The sequence below is a fragment of the Anthonomus grandis genome, chromosome 13 (assembly GCF_022605725.1).
Source record: "Anthonomus grandis grandis chromosome 13, icAntGran1.3, whole genome shotgun sequence".
Taxonomy (NCBI): Eukaryota; Metazoa; Arthropoda; class Insecta; order Coleoptera; family Curculionidae; genus Anthonomus; species Anthonomus grandis.
The window spans coordinates 6,637,544-6,663,202 of NC_065558.1; the positions used below are offsets into that span (position 1 = coordinate 6,637,544).

Here is a 25,659-nt window from a genome sequence, read left to right on the forward strand (position 1 = left end):
ATGAGTGGTTAGTTTTAAGAAACTTTTGATTTTAAGACTGATGAGTCGCATGACATCTGTGAATTTTGGAAATATATTGCAGAAATAAGAAGTTTAGATAATAGTGCTAATGTGGAAATATATTTTTCGCCATAAATTTAAACAAAACAAAACAAAGAATTAGACTAAATACTTCTACCATTACAGCAATACTGCATACAAAAGATCTGGTTAACAAAAATAAATCTATTTGTTCAAATTTCTCAATAACAAAAGAAATGATTAGAAACCTCAGCCAACAGATCTATGAATACTCTGATTAACATTTTATTTTTAAATATATTATTCGACATAATAATATGCACTTAGATATAATCTTTAAGTTTTTAAATATAGGACATGTTATTATGTTACGTGTCTATCCCGTTTAACCCATCCATAAATAAAAAATCTTTAAAATATTGTTAGTTTTTTATTTCCTGGGGCAATAGAGTTTGTTCTTTTATTTTAAAATATTTTTTTTAATAGCAATTTAAATTTAATTTAAAATCAAGGTAAAAAAATTACGTTGTATAACAATAAATGAACACCCTGCTAGGGTCTTATTAACAACAGCGCCATCTCAAGCTTTTACGAAATATTTCTCATGTAAAAATTTTTCGTCGCACCTGTCAACACTGCTTTTGTTGGCTCTAGTGAGTTCCATTTCCTCTAAGAGGTTTAAGTTTAACGCCCTTCTTCTTATATTGACGCAACGAGGTTGGGATCCTCATTGGGATTTTTTCATGGGAACGAACGGGGTTGAAACGGATTTCAAGCAATGCAAATTGGTCATTGGGCCAATTTGCGCGGCCCTAAATTCAAATGAGGGCATTACGGGCGTGAAATATTTTCAATAAATCGCCATCGCCCGCCCCACCCGGTCAGCGACGACCGATTAGGTATTCATGCGGAGTTGCCACGCGGCCAGATTCGACACGGACAACCCTTTTTCCGAATAAACCAGGGGGTCATACCGCTAATTTCGTGTTAGCATTTATGTTAATATGTTCATAGGGCCGTTTAGATCTGCCATTTTTGCCGAAATAAAATCTCTAGTAAGGCATGTGAATGGTAATAGAACCTCAAAACATTTAAATTCAATTTCAAAATGGTTTATTTGTCAAAATTTACAGTTTTATAGGTCAATAAAAATTACAAATAAAAAAAAATTATATTGACAAATAGGACTATCCTCTCGATTATAAAACCGTTTTCTCTAGTAAGCACAGGCAAAGAAGGGATGACAAATTTTCTGATTACAATGAGACTAGCCGCAAGGTCGTAGCTCCTATAATACCCGAGATATGGCATTTTTGGGCTCTAAACCGACGTCAAAAAATTACTCGTCTTTTTAATTCTGCTCGGATCCTCTTATAACCCGGTGTTTTTGTGATGTACTTGATGAGAACAAGCCGCTGGTATACGGTTTGTTCTAGCAGAAGTTTGACCAATACACAAACGGTCCGGAATCTACGCAGACGAAAGTACGCGTTTTAGCAAAACTAATCCGGGATTCTGACTGCCTGTCAGCTGTTCTAGCAGCAACAAAGTTCAGTTTGGAAATTGGTTTCAAACCACTGAAAGTAGTCCGTAGAATTTCCGAGGGATTTCGGTTTGGGACATGCGCAAGGTATATGTTAAGACTCTGTTTTGTTTTTTGTGCTTGATTTTTGCCGTTTTCAAAGTATTAGGGCTGGTTTTAGAGTTAATTTACTCCTGTATTTATTAAATATTTAAAAGTAGGTATATAATAAATTCAATAAAATTCTGTGTAATTTTACATTATATATTGGGTATATAAATATATCCTAATTTTTATTATTACGGGTTTTAAGAGAATTCAGAATGTCTTCAGACTCTTCAAGTTTGGATTCAAATAATGGATTTGATTCTAATGTATCGAGTGATAATGAACTAGTAGATATGCTGTTCCAAGTCCACACGAGACCAAAAAACGAAGGCTACCTCGAAGTTACTGTACCGCTGTACAATAACCAGGAATTTGTTGAGCATTTTCGAGTTAGCAGACAAGTGGCTCAAGATATTGGCCATAGATTTGAAGAAAGTGAATTTTTTAAGTCACAATCTGGTGGAAATGGCAAGCTATCAGCCTATGAACAGACAATAATTTTTTTGTAGTTTGCTGGTCATGAAGCTTCTTCATTTAGAGATGTTGGAGATAGATTTGATATCACAATTAGCTGCCTTTTTTACGTTCTTAAAAGGATGATAATTTCCTAAGTAGAATGTCACCAAATGGCCATCTGATCTTGATAAGACAACTATTGAACAACATTTCAGAGAAAATGGATTTCCAGGGGCCATTGGGGCTATTGATGGTACTCATATAAAGATTGATAAGCCTAAGAATGATCCAGACTCATTTTTAAATATAACGAATTTTTACTCCATCCAATAATATCCAAGAAATACCTATTTATAGTTTTTACTGAGTTTTACCACTTAAACCTCTAGCATTTTTTGATTAATACAATTTTGGAATATTAAGTCTGAAAATTCTATTTTTTGACCTAAACAACTATTTTGTTCACTCAACCTTTTAAAATTATTTTCAGATGCAAGTGGTTTGCGATCATGATTTATTGATAAGGGATATTTTTGTTGGATATCCTGGTTCTGTTCATGACAGCAGAGTTTTTAAAAATTCTCCTCTTTGTGCGGAATTGGTAGAGAGGTGTCAAGATTTTTATTTACTGGGAGACAGTGGCTATCCCTGTTTAAGAAATCTTTTAACTCCACATAAAGATAGAGGAAACTTTACAGCCATAGAGAGAAACTTTAATTTAAAGCTATCCACAAATCGATATGTCATTGAGCATTGACAGAGAGGCGACAAATGTACAATGTCAAATTAGGCAAAATTGATAATATAGTGCACTTTTTTCGGGCCTGCTGTATACTACACAATTTATCTCTAATCGGAAAAAATTTAATTGCTGAAGCTGAAATAAAGATAGAACTACCTTTACCCCCCAACGATGCCCGACAAGATGACGATAATCAAGATATTAATAATTAATTAATGATAATAGGGATGCTGCTGACCACAGAAATTTTGGTGCTAGACAAGTTTTAAGGCAGCCTTGGCATTAAAAGAATGTGGGTGGTGAATCAGCACCTTTTTATATAATAAATAATAATAATAATAAGGCCTTTATTTTATACTCGGCGAAGGGCAGCATGCTGTTAACTTAACCAAGTACACATAAATATTACAATAATATTATTACTATCACAAAAACACATAATCATTAAGTAGTTACTAATAGAAAATGTTAAAATATACAGAAGACCAAAAAAAAAAAAAAAATTAACTATAACTTACAAAGAAAAATACAAATTTTACAGCTTAACCACTACTTGACATCATAATACTATATATATGCATGACTGATTTAACAATAGAAATAAAATTAAAAAAAAAAAAAAAGCAATCCCAAAAAAAGTTGAAATAAAATTATCCAGTTGACTGTTTAATTCTAAGTTATTACTTTATATTATTGCTATTTTTCTCGATATTTATTGTTGGCTTTCAATCAATATCTTTTTTAGGTTGTTTTTAAAGGATTGGAAAGACTTATCAGTACAGTGACTAATAATATATTTATTTATTAGCTTTGAAGCACAGAAAGAAAATCGCAGTGCTATGTCGGGGGATATCAAATTTTAAAACCGTGCGTGTTGTTCGATTATGTCTGGTAGTTCCTGTTTTAAGTTTATTTCGTAAGTAGGAGGGACTATTGTTTTTTAAAAGTTTGAATAGGAAACTGCAGTAATGAAGTTTTTCTCTATTTTGCACATTAAGCCACTTCAATTCTTTTAGCTTGCAAGTTACATGATCCCTTCCTCTCAACCCATAAACAAAGCGAATGCAAGAGTTCTGTATTTTTTGCAGTTTGTACCTTCTAGAAGCATCAAGACATGGTCCATAAACAAAATTAGAGTAATTACAATGTGATAAAATTAGAGCTTCACAAAGCTGCCTTTTTAGTGTAATACTTAATAGATCCTTACTTTTATACAAATTTCTCAGGGACATATATGCTCTTTGAACTACTTTAGATACTTGTGTTTTAAACCTCAAATTTGTATCAAAAGTTACACCTAAGTTTTTGTGTTCTTTTAAATTCAGAATTTTTTCACTATCTATCACAAGATCACAGTTCATACGAGACCATGATGCCAAGGGGCCAATGTAAATTACAGCCGATTTTTTTGGGTTTAATTTTAAACCATTTTTTTTTGAATAATCGTGAATTGTATCTAAGCACTGACCCAATGATTGCATAGATTCATCAACGTTATTCTTAGTAAACTGTTTATAAATTTGTGTATCATCACAGTATTGAGCCATACGACAGTCGCGAATTTTATTTTTTAGGTCATTTATATAAAGTAACAGCAAAGGGCCCAGAATGGATCCCTGGGGAACACCTCTTTTTAAATCGGCTGGCTCAGAGAACGAGTCTTCCACTCTTGTTATCTGGGATCTATTTGTAAGATAATTACTGCAAAAACGTCTAGATAGATAGTAATAAGATACATAATAAGATACTAAATAGATATTTAATTTACTGAAGGTCCCGAACTTCCTGGCTGTGGGTTTATAAAAGAAAACTGTTGGGACTGTTGTATAGGAATTGGTGTTTCGAGTATTTTCTTGGTTATAAACTGTCGTTGATGGTGAAATAAGAAATTTTTGGACGCCTACAAATAAAAATATTAGCTATTTAGAGAAAGTCCCTACAGCGTAGTAGTAAAATTACCATTAACATCAACGGTATGCATTTTAAAAAATAATATTTATTACACTTATAATAAAATTACAAATTACTTTTATTGACAAATATTTAGATGTTCAAAATAAATAACACAAAACCTAACCAACAAACATATTACATAACGGTTTTGAGATGCTAAATGTCAACGTTATGTCTTAAAAAGATGTTCTAGCACCTATAAGTCCGAAACCATTTGCAACGCGGTTTCAGTCTATCCCAAATTTCCTGCTAGAACAAACCTATAGTTAATTCGCTTTCGAAATAATAAATTTTTGGTTAAAAAATTCGATACGGGGAGGTCGATTACCCATTTTATAGTTTAGGTTAGGGTTATGTTTTATTAAGTAATTTTGTTTTCTCAATCTAAATATAAGTTCGAGACTTTTGACCAAACTTGATTGTAGTTTAAAATTTTAAGTTGGGGTGGAAATATGTAACATTAGTGATTACTCAATTTCTTAAACCAACAGCTATAGGTTGCTGAAGAACCCAATAGGCCATAATTGAAAAATGAAAAAAAGGGGCCATCACATAAAAGAAAGCCCCATTGAATTCCGTGATGGGAACACCTTGAGAAAACGATCGCTTTGCATAAAGTACACCCATTTATCTTTTTTAATTTTCGGGTCGCGTGACTGATGGATCGGCGGGTGTCCCCGGGGGCCCTTTTTATCGGTGTTGTTATTGTCGCCCTTCGATTGATCAGAACGGGCCGTGAATGAGGGCGCGTGTTCCTTATTCAAATTTACGTAACGAGCTATCGGATTGCCCGCTGGTAGATCAACGTTACGAAAAATCATTATAAATATAAAAGTGAAGAAATCAGGATATAAAGTACGTGTGCTGTTTAACTTGGTGCTATTTTTTGGTTTTACCTGTTCTCCAAATCTATTTAAAAATCAATAGACTCTATACAGTTCTGAAATTCTTCGAATTATACCAATTTTTAAAGTGGATTTTCTAATCGTTTTATTTAAAGGAGTATAGGAGCCACTAAAGAGTCTCAACCAAAACACCTTAAATTCATTCTGCACGATAAATCAATTACCTGATTTCTACATTTCAAAAAACATTTTTTATGCTACGACTGCCTCAAAATGATTCATCATCAACTCCTTGAGAAGAGAACTTTTTTATTATTTACAAGCATTAAAAGTAATTTGCTTCTTTTCCCTTCGACTGTTTTTAAGAAATAATACGGATTCAGCTGTCTAAAATTATTTTGTTTATTATACTTTAACTGCCTCGAAAAAATATAAATTTTACTTTCATTCATTAAAATGAACCAGACTTCATGACTCACAAGTAGTTAAAGTCATTTATTATTTTTTACAGTTATGGTCATATAAATAGCACACTTTTCTAAATTGCGATAAAAAATATTAAATACCATTATCTATTTTTTTTATAATATATTTAGCTTAGATGTTCTACAAAGAGTTGTATTTAATTAAAATTAAAAGAGTATTTTAAATATATAAGAAACATAACAAAAAAACTAAAGAAATGCTGGCCATTTAAATAGCACACTTTTTGCCATAGTTCATCCAGATTTGAGGGATTTAATACTTTAATTTTGGTTTTAACGTGATCCCACAAATTTTCCAGAGGGTTCAGGTCTGGGCTTTGTGGCGGCCATTCCAAAACATCTACCACATTTTTAGTAAACCATCGTTTTATTGATTTTGCAGAATGTTTTGAATCATTATCGTGCATGAACTTCCATGTAATTGGCATAAAATGCTCCATGTATGGTTCCATAACATTCTGCAAAATCTCCCTATACTTGTATTGGTCCATTATTCCCTCTATACGATGAATAGGTCCAACACCATGCCATGACATTGCTCCCCATATCATAATTGATCCTCCTCCATACTTAACAGTTTTAATTGTGTACCTAGGGTTTAAGGCACGATTGGGAGGACGTCTAACATAGCATTTTCCATAATTTCCAAATCTATTAATCTTGGTTTCATCGCTTCATAATATGGTTTTCCAAAAATTAATGTCCTTATTTATATGTTGTTTAGCAAATGCCAATCTTTTTTTAATATTTCTTTTTGAAACAAGTGGTTTTTTCCTAGCTACACAACCTTTGAGATCTTTTTTACATAATCTTCTTCTTATTGTTCTTGCAGAAATATTGACGCCATATTGGTCTGCTATTTCACGTTTTATTTGGGCGGAACTTAAAAATGGATTACCCTTGCTTATTCTAATAATAATTTTATCCATGTTAAACGTGGTTTTTCGAGGCCTTGTTAATCTTTTCTTGTTCATTGTGCTTTGAGTGGTCTCATAGAGAGCCAGAGCATTATAAACCATTTTCCTAGAGCAATTTAAATCTTTTGCTATAGCAGAAATAGAAAAGCCTTGATTTTTCTTTTCTATAATAAGAGCTCTCCTCTCTGGTCCACAATGTTTCTTTCTACCCACTAAAAACAAAACTACACACTCTTGACAATATTCAAAAATTTAAAAGTTAAAATAATACTTACTAATTAACACTCGATATATTTAATAAGAATGAAAGGTGTGCTATTTATGTGTCCAGCCTTAAAACGTTAATATTGGAATGAAATTCTGTATGTGCATATATTTTTAAAATAAACATAAAGTCTTGCATATTAGGAGGAGATTAACTGTTTAAATATTTTCTTATCAGTCAGGAATTTGTTTTTTGTAAGTAATATATGAAAAGGCTAAGTAAGTGTGCTATTTATGTGACCACAACTGTAACTTAACTTTAAAACTTAAAACTTTTTAACTAACTTAGTCTTTAAAAGAGAAAATGGCTTCAATTGCCTGGAAAAAATATAAATTCAACATCAATTCTCTGAGACAAGAGCTCTTTTGGTCACACATAGCATCAAATAACTTGGCCACCCTGTATAGCACTAAATTTAGAACTTTTCTCAAATTTTTGTTTATGTAGAAATATTCTCGTATATTTTTTTTTATCATGAACAAAAACCACCACAAAATTTCAATCACTTTCTTTAACTACAGCAACTGTGTTGAAAATAGTCACTGGAACGCATACTCAAATAAGTTTAATTCAAGTTAACGGTTAAATTTTAAATTATTTACAGTCTAATCTGTCTAAAACTGTAACAAGATTAATTCGATTTAACACATATTTTTAAATATCAGATATATAGGTTTTCTAGATTTTTCTTGTTTACATAGTCACAACACACATTTTTCAATTAAGTCTCTAACAACAAACATTTGGGCAGAAATGACCGTATTTATTGTTATATTTTTTGCAAGGTTTCGGCTTTTCAAAACCATCATTAATTTGGTTATTTCATATAGATTTTAACATTGCATGTTTTTTCATTTTCAGGTACTTTTTTCTCCTAAGCGCTTATACGCTTAAACCTTCGACATTGCCCGAAAATCATTTTTAAATAGGAGACGTATCCGCCTAATACGTCTGCTATTTACAATCAGGGCTATTATAGTAGAAGTATTGCAAGTAGTATTTATTATTTTATGTGACGATTGATTGTTGGTAGATCGTATGTCTTTCGAGGTGAACAAAATGCGGGAATTACCAGAAAATTATGAATATAAAGAAACTAATATGTTCCTTTCCAAACTAGCAATTAAAGAAGATGTAGAGGTAAGCAGATATTTCTATCTATATTACGAATATGACTAAAAAAACTGTAACATAACTTACACAACCTCATTGTTTGTTTATTTTTATTATTGGTTTATTTTTATGAAAAAAAAAACCTAAAATAAGGGAATACTGTGAGGGATTTTATGATTTTAAAGAGAAAAGTGAATAAATATCGACTTAGAACATTGAATACTTTAGAATAAACTTAGGCTGCTTTTGTTTGAGTTCAGCATACACATAATTTTGTTTATATCAATCTTTATCATATCAATGACCTATGTTATTTTAATTCAATAAGTAGTAGATATTATATATTTCTAGCCAAAATGAACAATTTGAATAGACTACCAATTTTCTTGGTAATGTTTTCGTAAGACTCGATTGTAATTGTGGCATTTTTGTAAAACATGAATGGAATGACCCCTTCATGCTCTTTTTAAAGTAACAAATACATTTTTTGAGAATTTAATATATAAGGTGTTGAATTGAATGCTGAAGTTTCAATTATAAAAACAATAATTATTAAACCTGTGTGGATATTAAACCTCTGAGATTTGTATGTACCGGGTTGTCTTTTATATTTAGACAAAGCCTAGCTCGGTTATTATACGAGGTGGAAAAAAAAGTTTTATATAAAAGTTGTAGGGTTTACTTTAAATCGCCAGGAAATGTTATAAAATATAATACAGGGGTATCGCAAAGTTAATAAAAAATACACAGTTAATTTTTTTTAAATGGAACCCCTTGTATATTTTTACATTACATAAAAGACATTTTTTTTCTGATTTCAAAAATATATAATATGTTAATATTTGGTTTAGCCGTTTTTCCAATATTTATCTTTAAAAAATAAAAAAATAAAACAACTGTTTACCCGAATCCCCGTCGCTATGGTGTTTATCGATAACAATAAAATAAATAATGTTATTTGTTGGGCTGTCACTGTCAATGTTTCTGCTATTTCTTTTGAATATGGGTTATACCGAAGAAGAAAAGTTTGAAATTATGAGGTTGTTTTACAAAAACAACAATAATGTTGCTCGAGCGCAAGCTGAATATCACCGTATTCATCCCGAAATGAGAGTTCCTGCTAGGTCCACTTTTTATTACACTGAAAGGAGTATGAGAAACCACAAAAATCTACAAAGAAAAAAACGAACAGTTTTAGCTAACGCGGATGAAGAAATTTTATTATATTTTCAAGGTAAAAAGTTATTTTATATTTAAGAGCCTTATAAGCCCATATTTATCAACCGTAGATGCTAGTAGACACTTTCAATGCTCTAGATCTAAGATTCAAAGAGTTCTTCAGAAATATGGATATCATCCTTGCAAATTGATGCCAGTATAAAAATTAACAAATAATCATGAAATAAGAAGGCTAACATACTGTAATCAGATGTTAGATATAAAAAACGTAGATAACGATATCTTTAATAAAATCTTGTGGACGGATGAAGGCACATGTGGGCACCAGCAAATCCTCACGCATACGTCGAAATAAAAAAACAGGGCAGAATGTCATTAAATATGTGGTGTGGTATCCTTAGAAACCAAATAATTGGACCCATTATATTTCAAGGATCTTTGACTGGAAATAGGTATTTGCGGTTTCTAGAAAATGAGATTGAAGCTTTATTAGAAGAAATACCTTTAAGAGAATATACCAATATTATACGGCATCAAGATGGCGCCCCGCCTCATAACTTTAGGCCAGTAAGGATTTTTTTACATAATCGTTTTATTCAGTGGATTGGAACCCATGGTACCATTAACTGGCCACCAAACAGCCCTGATTTGACTCCTCTAGATAGTTTTTTATGGGGGTATCTTAAAGATGAAGGTTATAAGGAAAGAAGTGAAAATTTGGAGTAATTAAGGGAAAAAATTCAAAGAAGTATAAACTCCTTAAATGAAGAACACCCTGAATATATTTCAAATGCTCTGTTAAAACTGGACAAAGATTATAGAAACTGCGTTGAAAATAATGGCGGCCATATACAACATTTGTAAATATTTAAAGAAACAAGGCTCAAAGGTTTTTTTTTTCAAAAAACCAAATTTTTTTAAAAATGATGAATTAAATATTAACATTTTATATATTTTTGAAATTAGAAAAAAAATGTCTTTCATTTAAAGTAAAAATATACAAGGGGTTCCATTTAAAAAAAATTAACTTTGTGTTTTTTATTAACTTTGCGATACCCCTGTATTATATTTTATAACATTTCCTGGCGATTTAAGGTAAACCCTATAACTTTTATATCAAACTTTTTTTTCCACCTCGTATAGTAACCGAGCCAGGTTCTGTTTAAATATAAAAGACAACCCTGTACATATCTTCCTAAACAAATAGAGGAAACTTGTGTTTCACCGAGCATCGATCGATTATGAGAAAACTAACCAAACGAAAATTTTTGAAAATTCGACAGCTGTCACGTTTCCGGTTATACCGGAAGTAAATGTTTAGTCTGCCACGTTGCCAAATTTTCTTATGGATAGTTTTCCCATAATCGATTAATGCAGCTCCCGATGAAACATTCTATATACATATGTAGGTAGTACTGAAAATTAATTTAACAAGGTATCTAACCTTGAGGTAGTAACTAGAGAAACCTGGACAATCGAGAAAACATTTAATGTTCCGACCATAGCACCAAGAAATATTTTTAAACGCATTTATAAATGCCATTTAAATACAGCTACCAAAGTTAAATCGACTGGCCTTGTTTGATAGAATTTAGATCTACACATAGTCATAGGTTCGTGAGCTTCGTGAGAGACATTTAGGATCAGAGGCCAAACGAAAGATATTCGATCTTTTTGATAGGGGTCATTCTGCAGCCACAGCTTACCATACTTATTGTATGGATAAAATGGAAGAACTGGGGGAAGAGTATGATAACGTATTATACGACAGATACTATACACACAACCAAACTTATATGGAATCACCTTGTATTAATACGAAATATTTTAGTAAGATATTTTTTGTTGCAAGCAATAAAAAAGTACATATATTTACTCTCAAGGACAGGCAGATTAATAATAAATAATAATGTTTGACCTAGCAGTGTCGATTTTACTGTTTCACTTGCAAGTCGCATCAAATTTATAATTTATTTATTTTTGAAAACTAAACAAGAATGCCATACATTGGGCTATCGGAAGTTCAGAGGGGAAGAATTATTGCTCTTGCAGAACAAGGCATGTCACAAAGGCAGATAGCTAGAACGGTGGGGGTTACACAAGGTGTTGTTTCAAAAACATATTCAAGATTTCTGAAATTGGGAACCTTAAAAAACAGACCAAGGAGAAGTCGTGAAAGAGCAACTACTGAAGGGCAGGATCGCTTTTTAGCTCAAATAGCAAGAAGAAATCCCACAACATCTCATCCAGAGCTTCAAAGGCAACTTTTACAAGCTAAGGGTGTGAGTGTTTCTGTCGAAACTATTAGAAGAAGACTTCGCGCTCGGGAATTATTTAGCAGAAGACAGTTAAGGGTTCCAGAACTTTCAAGGCAACATAAAATTGACCGTTTAAATTGGTGTTTGGAGCATGAAAATTGGGATATTGAAAATTGGAAAAATGTCTTATGTTCGGATGAAACCAGAATAGGACTACGATCCGATGACCGGCGGATTCGCATTTTAAGAGGTAAAGGGAGACAAGCTAGACTTCGTGCTGCCAAACCTATCCCGAAATACAAAGGAGGTACTGTAATGTTTTGGGGTGGAATTATGATTGGTGAAAGAACTCCTTTAATTCCAATTCGACAAACCCTAACAGGTCAAAGGTATGTAGATTTGGTATTGCAACCTGTAGTTAGGCTCTGGCGAGGTGGTTTTGGCAATTTTTTTTTATTTATGCAAAATAATGCCCCTCCACATACCAGCAGAGTTGCAAAATGTTTCTTAGAAACGGAAGGTATTGCCGTTTTAGAGTGGCCTTCTTGCTCACCGGATCTTAATCCTATAGAGCACTTATGGGATAAGATAAAAAGAAAGATTAGAGCTCGCCAGAATGCTCTTGGTAACACTGAGCAACTTATTCAAGCGGTTTTAGAGGAATGGACAAATGTTCCCCAAGAAGACATAAATAGCATGCCTCGTCGAATTCGTGCTTGCATCGATGCTAGAGGTGGCAATACTGATTATTAACATTTAATTTTAAATTAACTTTCTTGTTAAATTGTCATATTCAGAAAAATCATTTTTATAGAAATCTACACTTTTTGTTTTTTGTTCTATTATTGTGAAAATTGTAATCAGTTTTATTATTTTTTTTAATAAACTTGGTTTTGAAAAAGTGCCCTTTAATCCTCAATGACTATTTTTTTAAATAAATTCCATTTTGCGAAATTACTGGGTGATTCCATATAAGTTTGGTTGTGTGTATACCAGCAAAAACGGATGTATCTAATTTATGGAAAAAGAAATTTAAAGAAGACTTTGGTGATCGTACTGGTTCTCATATGCTGCTTAAATTAGAGGACATGTTGTCTTGTCATAAAGACAAAACTGGACTATGTGATAAAATAACAACCCTACAAGATAATTATGCTGTAGCTATTTGTACACCTCTAATGCAACGTGCGATGTTTATGATCACAAAATATATTTTTTTGTGATACAAAGTGCGGCCGGAGGATTACCAGTTGGATGCGTTTTAGCTAATTGTCAAAAAACGGACTTATTTGATGTAGCAGTTAAAGGACTGCTTGACATAATGTCTAAAAAAATTCGTCCGACAGTTATCTTGACAGATGACGATTTAGGTGAAGGGAAAGTGCTAAAGAAACACTGGCCAGAAGCCAAACTATACTAAATTGTGCACATTGGAGATGGATTTTAATGGCAAAGAACGGGGTACCACGGGATTTAGCAACAGTATTATAAATTACTTAAGAACATTTTACACTCTAAAACAGAAAATGAGCTAAATGATGCAAAACATTTGTTTTTTGAAAATTGCGGCCATGAAAATCTTAAGAAGTTTATAAGTAACCTGCTCACTCGTCAAGAAACTTGGTGCTTCTTATATAGAAGAGAGTTAAAGTTAAGGGGAAGTGATACAAACAATTACACTGAGATCATGTTTAGGTTGTTAAAAGACATTCCTTTAGAGAGAGCCAAGGCATTTAACTTAACTCAATTAAGTGACTATATTATTACAGGTTTTGAAAATTATTACCGGCAGCGTATATTGGATTTATTCTTTAATAGAGTTTTAAAAACGGTTGCTACTAGGTATTCACCTAGAGTGACTGATGGTGCAATGGTTGTTGAGATGGATATTTTGGAATTTTCAGTGACAAGCAAAAATAATAATAATGTAACTTATTTTGTAGATCTTCGAACTTGTATGTGTACATGCCCAATTGGATTTAATGGTAAACATTGCAAACATCAGAGTGCCATTTTGGAAAAATACAAATTTTTAAGCGAAACAAATAGACTTTCCTATGCCACTAAATTACAGCTATATAAAGTCGCAACAGGAAAAGAAGCGAATAAAGATATTTTCTTACCTCTACAAAAAGAAAAAGATGAAATTGTGAGTATAGAAATTCGTAAGGAAGAACATAGTTTAAAATAGTTAGAACTATTGGAGTCTGATACAAGTATTGAAAAAAGCAATATTTATTCGACCGAAATTGTGAAAACAAAGTAAACAGAGCACTATCATTTTATTATGAAAAATATTGAGGAAGACCCTGAAAATTTCTGCTCAGCCATAGAAACATATTTGAGTAATATTAAAAAAATTGCTTCTTCCAAAACATCTCTTCAGTCTGGTCTTCATACAGCCTTTAAATATAAAGGAATTGCAAGGAAAAGCAACGTAAAAGGAAACATCAATAAATGTCGCCGCAGGGGAAAAAATATTCCTGTACAACCAACATCGGTGGGACGTAGAATCAATCAATCAATCAATCAATGCTTTATTGTCAAGAAATTGTTACAATTTGTAGACAAAGCTGTAAAACAAAAAAGACACAAAAATGCAAACAAAACACAATTTAAAAAAAAAGAAAAACAAAACAAAATTTAAAAAAAAAATATAAATAAATAAATAGAATAGATTATCTACAATATATACAGATTAATACAATTTAGAAATTGTAAGTAGTCAAAAATATTATTATAAAATATACAATTTAATGTATATTGTATATGTATAATGTATATTTTTTTTTTGCATTATATAATATGAAACTTTTGACCAACTCTGAATGTGGGGTAGGCAGGTATAGATCATGTTCCGTGTATCTAAGTAGATAACTATGGGAAGGCCTATCAGATGCTGAAGCGTGTTTGCGTATTAGACAAAGGGACTCAAATATGAATAAAGATGGAAAAGTTAATATTTGAAATTTTTTGAAGAAATGCTGGCAATGACTTCTGTATTTAAGTCTCAGTGTATAACGTAAAGCTCTCTTTTGTAGTCTAAAAATACGGTCAAATTGAGTTGCACTACATGTACCCCAGAATGGAAGGGCGTATCGAAGGTGCGATTCAAAAAGGGCAAAATAAACTGTTCTAGAAGTAGACAGGCTAAGCTCCTTAGAAATTGATCTTAACGCAAAACAAGCGGAACTTAATTTTCTTGATAAAAAGTCAATATGTGTGTCCCATTTTAACGAGTTGTCAACAGTTAGCCCTAAAAACTTTACAGAATCAACTTCGTCAATTGTTGCATTACCAAGTACAAAAGATTGCAAGGTATTTTTATAGGACAACATTTTAGTTTTGGAAATGTTGAGACAAAGGAGATTAGAGTCGCACCATGATTTGATAGTAGTTTAATCACTTGATACGGTTCTATGAAGTTTAGAAATATCCGGATCACTCCAGGTAAAACTAGTATCAAACAAGAGTTTCATGTGGCAGCAAAAAGCACCTCATTCATTGGAACTCTGCGTTAGTCAAAATATTGCACTAGGCGCAAATAAATTTAAAAAATAAATATACTTTTAGGTTATGTAATGTTAAATTTTGAACAATATCTCATATATATTTTTATTACCTAATAAACTTTATGTTATTACTTATATTTTTTCTATACTACTACCTATTAAAGTAAATATACGTAATGTTTAAAAATGGTTTTTTTGCCTAAATCAATAGAAATTTTAAGATAAAAATTCTCTTACTCTAAAATTTTACACCATTGCAAATGTTCAAAATTTATAAAAAATATAGTAAAATGCCTGATAAACAGCAGACGCGTAGGGTGGACTATTCTGTTACATACAAATTTAGTTCGGGGTACATCTTTCAGCGAACGCGTCCGTCATTTACAAATATGCCTCCTAAGCATATGAAAAGTTCACGGGTGGTTTTTTGAAACAGAAAAACTTAAAAAAAAAAACAAGAACTGTCTTAACATTTTACTCATTTTAATCAACGAAATGGCATAGAGACGACGTTTAAAAGTTCAAAGACAACTTCAGAAATTTATCCTTTGGTCTTAAATTTAAAAAAATCGAAGTAAAAATCTTGGAAAAAATATTAAAATTATTTGGCCTTAAATATATAAAAAAACAGAGATTTTCAACAAATTTTTAGAAAATTAACTCATCACACAAGTCCAATTTTCCAAAAATTTTTCCAATGTCAAGAAAAATGCTAACGAGTTATATCAATCCCCATTTTCAAAACTCACATTTAAGCCTTATTATTTATGATGGACTTAAACACCATCACCAATAGATTTAAGTTTAAGTCATTCAATTTTGAAGCTACAAGAGTTCTTTATATATAAAATTGTTATTCGTCGAAAACCTTTCTAGATTATTAATTTTTTCATCTGAATAAATTATTCATGCATCAAATGCAGTATCATCACCTGAAAGCCTTTCCTAGACCCTGGTATACCAACCCCTCTATTAAAATCATAAATAAATAATAATGCACATTACGATTACGTTATTGTTTCCAAAGTTCCGTTACAAATCCTCCTTTTTAAGGGTTTTTTTTTTGTTCCTTGCCTACACACTTTATTTTTTTCTTCAAAATAAAAATAAAAATCATTTATGTAATGGCAAATTGATGACATAATCAGGGAATGTCGTTAAAAAATTACACAAAATGATCGGTACTTACTCCTCATATTTACTGTAAATCAGGTCTAACAGCTTTGGCAGTACTATAACGCAGAGATCCAGGCTCCAAACCGAACTGAAATACAGAAAAAAACAATGAATCACTCCATTAAAACTAGGGAATATCACAACACTTACTGTCTGCTGTTAATAACTCGTAAAATATCAACGAAATTTCCGATATCTTCCAACATAGCCGCCGACTCGACCGCGCTCTTAATATCGTTGTTCTGTTGGTAAAGTTTCATGTGAATTTTCAAATTCTTGTTTCGGTTCTTTAAAATACTGAGCATCGCTTTATGGCCGCCGATTAAAATTCCACGTCCTTCCGTTTCGGACATTTCCGGTAGTTGATTACGGCCACCGATGAAATCGTGGTTTTTCTATTAAAAAGAAAACAACCTCATTAAGTTACTCACAAAGCTACAGTAATCGACAAAAGTATACAGTGACCGCCTAAAGTTCCGCATAAATTCGATAAAAATTAGAGACATGATTTTTTGAGAAAACGCTCGGACCCGTCGATTTTTATTTTAAGTTGCGCATTATTTCACATAAATTTTTGTATACATGGTGGAACAAAAAAAGATATAACGTCATCGGTCATTTTTTTAAATAGAATGCTACATTTTTTATTACATTTATGAAATATAGACGAAATTCCAAGCATGTTTCCTATAACACACCTTATCTCAAAACTCAACTGTTTCCGAAATATTTACATTTAAATCACAAGAAAACAAATAAGTACGTTTATTTACAAATTAAGGTACAATCGAGGATAAAAATAATGTTATAAACACTGCCAATTGTGTCTATTTCCATGGTTGCACTTGTAAAGAATCTCCATTTTCAAATGTCACTGTCAGTTCGAAAATTAATAGTTTTTATCAGAATAAATTATGGTTAATTTAACGGAAACCCAACGAATTGAAATTTTGATGATGCTAGGGTACGGGGATCGAGTGCGCACGCAAAAAGAAGTAAGTGAACTGTTTAATGCCAAATACCCAAACCATCCTATTTCAACCATCAGTCAATAGTTAGTAGAATAGGGCACAAATTCGTAACTTCAGGTCATGTTAGGGATTTGCCAACATCAGGTCGTCCAAAAATTTCTCTCCGTCGAAGAAAATCCAAACAATGCAACTTCACAACTTTCAGTTGATAATAATATAGCCGGAACGTCAGTAAGACGCATCTTAAAAGCAAATGAATACCACCCTTATACTATATAATTAGATCAATACACGAATTAAATGAGGACGATCCTGATCGAAGCAACCAATTTTGCGAGCAAATGTTGAACATTTGCAATAATAACCGTCAGTTTGTGTTGCGGGTTTTGTTTTCGGATGAAGCAACTTTTTGTTTAAACGGTGTCGTAAATCGGCAAAATTGTCGGTACTGGTCAGTGTCAAATCCACACTAGGCAACTGAGGCTCATACACAGTACCGTAAATCTATTAATTTTTGGGCTGGTATCGTGGAAAATAAAGTAATAGGACCATATTTTTTCGAAGAAAACTTAACAGGACAACGCTATTTGAATTTTCTTCAAGAAGATCTTATCTCTGCTTTGGCTGCCCTATAGCCAGACGAACAAGACCCTGCTGTCCCGACAGATAATTTGTGGTTTCAGCAAGACGGCGCACCGCCACATTTCCTTCGAGATGTCCGTAATTACTTGGATACTGTGTTCCCAGGAAGATGGATAGGACGAAGAGGGCCAATAGAATGGCCGGCCAGGTCACCAGACCTAAATCCCTGCGACTATTTTCTATGGGGGTACTTGAAAAGTAAAGTTTATATTAAGAAGTCTAACATTTTATCCTCCATTTTCTCTTAATTTGTAACTAGACGTACTTACTTGCTTTCTTGTTGGTTAAATGTAAATATTTCTGAAACAGTTGAATTTTGAGATAAGGTACACTCCTATTTAAACTCAAATATAAAATAATAATTTCTCAGTACCTACCTAATTATTATAAAATACAAATACATATACAAATTACTCATATACATCAAGCAATACAAAAAAAAATTAAATGTTAAGGGAAAATTCTGCAAATAAATATGTTTTTGTAAAATAACATACAATAAGTAACATACCATCTTCGTGGCATGGACTCTAAAAGTTTGTTGATATATGAAATATCAATTTCTTTCCATTTTTCTTCTAAAGCCGTGAAAAGCTCATGTTTATTGGAATGCTTTTTATCTCAAATTTTTCTGTCCCAAGTATTCCCACCTGTTCTCAAATTTAATTTTTTTAATTTTTTAACGATTTTCAAGACGATACTGCGTAAAATCACAAAATTATTAAGAAATTTCTAATTAAAATTCCAACTTTAAATACCCTGCATCTCGTAAACCTTCAACATTTTTGTAAGACATGTTAAGCTCAATCGCCATATTTTGGTGTGTAGTATCTCCAGTTCAGAGATTGCCCATCCTTAATGAATCACCCTGTATTCATGAACAAATAAACAATGATTACTATGAATAAAGTCCAAAAGTTTGATAAACAAATGAACTACTGAACGAACTTCTTTAATACGTTTGAAACCTCCAGAGTTATCGGGCATTTATGATTCTCCTGGCGCATTCGCTGATTTATAGATTGGTTTAAAGTAAATTTTTTCAAGTCATAAAAGATTACGAGTACAGGCCAATAAGAAGTACTTCCTAATATTTCTCAAAGTTAGGGTAAAAGTTTACCCAGCGCATTCGCCGTTATGGATAATTACACAAAACTAACTTTCTTCTAAAGTTTTGCGTCACTTACAGGTAAAAATTCATTCAGGTCGATCCCGGCGGGCCTGTCTACTGTCGTAGGTACAAAATCGGTTTCGGGAGTGGTCGGAGACGAAAGATCCTCCACTTTAGATTTCGGCTTGGACAGATCTAGGCTCCTCAAATTATTTTTCACCGAAACGTTTGGTACGCTCGAGTTCCGGGTTGGTTTCGAGAATGAGTTTTTCCTCGAAGTCGCACGTGAGGTACCGCCTCCTAAAATAACAAGAGAATACAATATACAATAATATAACAGAGTAAATCACTCTATATATCAAGATTACTGTTGAAGTTTAAAATAATTAATTTGCACTAAACTTACAAACCGAAAACGCCGTTTCTAGCCTGTACTGTTTTATATTTACCTTATTGCATCTCATTAATAATTGACTTAATTTAGTTTGCTCTTTTCTTTGAACTTTGTCTGTTAGCTATTTAATTTTAAAATAAATAAGAGGTATGTATTACCTAATTGGGTTAAATATTTATTACTATGCCATAAGCATTTTTGTTTGTATAAATCCCTAGTTTAGGTACCTCTTGGCTCTTGGTTCTTTATTCTTAGTTATAACTTAAAATAAAGAAAGTTAAGATAATAACAGTTGTTTCATTAAAATTATCATTAGATGTGTGTGTGTGTTATTCCTAAATTCAAGCCCTTAGAATTCCATACTACGTAACCTCAACAATTACCATAAAACAGGAAAAGGTCCTCTTTTATTACTGACCTTAACGCAATTAAAAATCCTTGAAATGATCTTAGAAAAATGTGAACGAATTTAGTAAATTAGTAGAGGAAATCAGGGCAAAAAGACACTAAAATTCGCATAAAGACCTGTTACAAATCATTGAATGATACAGGAAATCATGAAAACCTAAAGGATTTCTCAGAGATTGCTGGCAATAGGAAATCCCAATTTATGACACTTGCAAATATTAGCTCCCTAGATATTTCACAGAAAAACTGTATTAGACTTTTTTAAAGGTACAAGTATGACGATCCCCCATACCAATTTTCATTACTTTTTATTAAGTGATTTTATAAATAAATGCAACTAAAAAATTATTAACAGAATAATTCAAATCAAAGTAAAAAGTGTGGGGTGCATTTTATTTAATTTCATAACTCTTCTTTCATAGATAGTTTTAATATATAATTAAAAAAATTAAAAATATGATAATAAAAAAAAAATTAACTATTATTTATTATCTTGTTGAAAGCATCTCATACAGGGGCTTTCAGGATACTTTCAGGGGCTGCTGCATGTTCAAACTTTTCATATTCTTATTATTAAAATCGATAAAATGAATGTTATCTGAAAAAGTATACTAATTTGATAAATAGAAAATACAATGAACTTAACGTACAATTGAGCAACATTTTGCTGGCCGTTTGTGAAACTATAGATATGCCTATTTAAATGTCATTTATCACATATTATTTTTGAACGTTAACCAAACTTGTGCGTCAGTGTAAATAAAAAAGAATTTAATAATCCTGGCAGTCCTAATAAGGACAATGGGATACTGTTATCAAATTATTGCATTATCATCGGTCCTTGATACGTGAATCAAAGTTTCTAGTGAAAATTAAGCTTAAAGATTCCGTTACATACATACATATTTAACACATAACTAGAATTTTTTTTTAAAAACTAATACATTAATTTTTCTTAATCAAATGATATTGATAAATAATTAATAATTAAAAAAGTTGTAGAATAAAAATCATTGTTGAGATTAATATTTTTTTAATCAAAGTTAAAAATCATTGCTGAGATTTTGTTTGTGTTTTTGAGAAGAAAAACTCTTGTAAGAGCATGAACACAATTATTATTCTGATCCCTAAACAATATAAAAAATATGTCAAACACTTTGACGACATAAAAATTGCTCTTGTAGCCAAGAAATTATGAAAAATCATTTGAAACCTTAGAAAATTACTGCAAGAGCCTGAAAAATCATCTCAAACCCCTGGACTAAACACCAGTAATTATTGACTTTAATATGTTTCAATTAAAATTATTGCCAAATATTACCTCTATTAAGATTTGCCTCTGAGGCACTATGTTTGATATTTTCACTCCTCGTCTTCGTCTCTACGTCACCACCATCTTTAACGGAAAACTGCCTCTGTACGGAGTACCTCGGGGTCGGTTTCACCGCAATCTTATTATTCGGTACGTTCTCCCTATCCGGTTGTTTCGAAAGTTTACTTTGGTACACCTATAAAACAACAATGCCTACATAGTTTACTCACTTATTACCTGAAAGTACCTGATCTACATTGGATTTTGATCGGGAATATTTGGGAGTGAATCCGGTCGGTTTGGGATTCTCGTAATTATCCAAGGAGAGAGCCTCGCAATTGTCGCTGGTGCCGTTGTGATCGCCGAGGATTTGTGGTTCGGTCGGGTCAAGGTACCGCTGCTGGTTGAGTATTAATGGGGTAAATTCGCGTTCGGGTTCTTGAAACGGTTCCGGAACTGGAGGAGGAGTTCTTGTCACTAAAAAAAAAGACATAACATTCAAAGCAAATACGCTTTATTGTTCTATAACATTTTATGGTGCAAACAAAGCTCTTAACTCAACATCAAAGACTACACAGATAAAAAGGATCTCTTAACATAAAGTAAAACGAGTTTAAACCAAGGCCGCCATGTCTTTGGATATAGCCAAATGAATATTACCTTAGGAAAAACTTACCACATCCTTAGCTTTAGTCTACTACTATTTTAAATTGTTAAGTAAATATGTCCTAATTGTAAGACAGCAAATTATTTAGTTATTTGGTCTAAGAGAAGAAAAAAAAAATTTCTCTCCCCAAGGTCATTATGTGTCATTATGGTACAAGAGTCTTAATCTTAACTTCAAAACGTGTGATCTTCTCATATGTACATAAATGTACTTATCTGAGAGACATTTCTTTGACGGAAATAAATGAATGGCTTAAAATCTAAAAATTTAATGGATACAAGATCATTAAGTTTTTACGTCAAATACTAAATATCTTGTATTAAGAAATTATTTACTTGACCCAAAAATTATTATTTCGGTTTCGGAAGATAACTTTTCGAAATTTCGTAACATAACTCACAAAAAAATATAAAATTACGTTAAGCCTGTCAGAAAACACTATAATATTAATTATAAAGGTACTTAGACAGCTTCACACAATTTTACATTTTTTTGTGGATTACGACTGTTCACAACCAAATACGTATACGAGTATATAATATCTTTATTGTATTTAATATTTAATGTATCTTATATTTTCATTTTTCATAAACTGTTTTTGATTTTACTTTCTATATTTTATTCACTTAAATAAGTTTTCGCATTCAATATTAAATATCGAAGCAAAATTTATAGCGCTTTTTACGAGGTTTTTTCGAGGATATAAAAAAGAAAAGAAGATAAAATATTAATAACACACTTTTATTTTATATTATGGAAGTCATAAGTTTCACAAAATACATATACTAATATTATATCGTTAATATTTAACGTCAACGCAAAATTAAACTCTCTATTATGCTATGAGCATCAAAAAAAAAATTAAAAAAATCTGTAACACTTATTGCACTAGTCTTATTTTTTAAAATTATTTTATGAAACCAGAAGGTAATAACTATTGTCTAGGCTTATGGTTTCTAAGTTATTTACATTTCCAAAACTCTAATACTTGTAGATAATATCTGCTAACCAGACTAACCACCTATGCATAAATTAATAGAATATCCTGAAAAAATTAACATGATGAATGACAATGAAACATTGAATTTATTCCTTACTATTACGATCACACTGTATATTATACATATATTTTTCGGTATAAGAGAAAAAAAATTAAACGTATATTTATTATAAAAAAGGGTTTTTTTTCACAGTTACATAAATGTTTGCGCCAAGGATATTTATTTTGTCCTAAAATGGTACGATTCTTAGCTCGAAATAATTACCTTATTTAAAGTACATAACCTTTCCTTCAAGATTTTAATTTTAAAGTAAGAAAATTCTCTTCTGCTAAGATTATATTTTTTTCTTTTAGGAAAATTTATAGCGGTTTTCGCGGAGCAGTCCTGAACTTGTCCGGGATTCTTTTCCCGAGTCTTTTCCTGTATTTTTATTGCTTTTAATATGTCCGCATTTTATCATCGGCCAGTCGAAACTTAGGAAAACAATCCCGGACTAGTTCAGGACTGCCCTGTGAAAATAGCTATATAGCTATATTAGCTTCTAAAGAATATTTTAACGCAAACGTCCACCATTTTGTTTAAGATACAATAATAATTTACACAAAAGCTTTTAAAAATCAATGCAGGCTTATTTAGTTATTTATAAACTAATCTAGGTATACCTATAAGAAAGTAAAAAAATGCATTATAGCCCTACTGAGTATTTTAAACCTACACACGCATATATAGGTACCGGTATAATTTAAAAAAAGAAATAAAAACCACATATATTTATAATATAAATATACCTTCAAACACAGGCCACAAGTGTTCCAAAGCATTCCGCTTTAAAAAAGAGAAGACTTCACTTACTTCAACTTCAAAATTGATGTTGTCCATGTTGGAAAAACCAAATGTTGAAAAACCAAACACAAAAATGCGATTATACATCGTGTCGCGTTGACAATGCCGCGTCTAACTTGCTAATGATTGGAACGACCAGGAGACAAAGTTCCAACAAAGGGAAAACACCGGGGTTATACCTACGCGACCCAACGCAAAGCACCTGTGACGTTAAAGCAAGAACGTACTCTTTAAACAAGTATCGATAAATTCACAATTTTATTCTTAAAGACAGTTGTCTAATAGCAAGGATTTAATTCGCTAAGATAATTAGAAAATAATGCGAAGAACGTGGATTCTCTTTTGACAAGATAACGTGAGTTTGAACTAAATGTATATCCTTAATTAAAGATAATTAACAGCCAAGATAATATATTTTCTTGTAATAAGAAGTCATTTTTATCTGTGTAAAGTAGTTAAAAATGATCAAGAATTATGTGCTAGATAGAGCAATACACAGTACACACGGAAAAAAAGACTTCTCCATCTAAGATTAACTCTCATCTAAAAAAAAAATTTTGCCTAAGTGTAATATTTATAGCGCAATAATAGTTAATACTTCGCTCAAAAAATTACATATTCTTAAATTTCTGTTCCTGTTCTACTTGCTATAATAATTTCAAAATTTGGTTAAAGTAGAATTAAAAAACTAAAATTAATTCAATTTTATTTCTTCTTAAAAATTCAAGTCTTAGTTTTGAACTAACAAATATATGAAAAAATTCCATTAGAGTAGTTTTCATTTTGTTTTAAACATATGCATGACTTAAATTAATCTTTGCATAATATTCAAACAAATTTTATTTGCTCCTTATAGCAAATAAATTATACTTAACGCAATATTCTTATACTTATTTTAAGAATAAGTCGTTTTAAACTAACATTATTATACTTGTACACAGTATTGAACAGTCCTACGCAATTATATCATTGTTCATTTTGTTCGTGTAAGGGCTACCGGTGTCGACCTTGTTTAGGCGCTATTCTGGTGCGCATTTTTTGTAACTTGTGAATTATTATGGAGCAATTGGGATTTGGAATCCCTTTTAACAATATTTATGGCTAAGTAAAAGATGTTAATACCGTATTAAAATAGGCGTGTATATATTCATGCGCCAATGTCCTGATGCATGCGTCGCCATTATTTTAAGGAAGATAAGTAAGTCGTCAAAAGTAAGTGTCGGCCAAAAAAAGTTTTTCCTGACTTATCAATGGCAAGCCCAAATCTATAAATTAATAATGAATTTTGATACTGCTTTTTTTGCAGTGAATGTTAAAAAATTATTTATTGCCTATTTTCAGAAAACAAAATTGATTTGCTAAACATCAAAAACTTAACTGATGATATGATAAAAGAATTAATTCCCTGTATAGACACTAGGCCTTTGTAAACAACAAAATAAGTCTGAAATTTGTTGGAAAAAAAGGATTTTAAAAGGTTTTATTTAATCTGTGTATTAATGAACACTGGTTCTATTAATTTACATTATCAAGCATACAATCTGGATTTTGATAACTCGTATATATTATTAGATGTTAACACATTTTTTTATGGATTTCCATGAATTTTTATGGATTGCTAAGAAAATATCAAAATATATATCTTGTGCCGTGTTAATGTGTTTAATTGGGGAAACAATTATACTTTTAGAAAAGTTCCTGAGATTAATTACGAGTAATTAATGACTTCGGCTATATCCCCGTATTTTGCATCTGTTT

General features: G+C 31.5%; 1 protein-coding gene across 1 annotated transcript in view; it reads right to left on the reverse strand.

The window, feature by feature from the left end:
• The window catches only part of LOC126743621 (katanin p80 WD40 repeat-containing subunit B1), a 65,074-nt gene that overhangs the window by 15,807 nt on the left and 23,608 nt on the right, over positions 1–25,659 (reverse strand). Inside the window, exons 4-8 of the mRNA XM_050450806.1 lie at positions 21,638–21,867; positions 21,400–21,586; positions 19,353–19,576; positions 16,703–16,947; positions 16,566–16,640 (exon numbers count right to left, since the gene is read on the reverse strand). Of these exons, the coding sequence (XP_050306763.1) occupies positions 16,566–16,640; positions 16,703–16,947; positions 19,353–19,576; positions 21,400–21,586; positions 21,638–21,867 (961 nt within the window). The remainder of the gene's footprint in view (positions 1–16,565; positions 16,641–16,702; positions 16,948–19,352; positions 19,577–21,399; positions 21,587–21,637; positions 21,868–25,659) is intronic.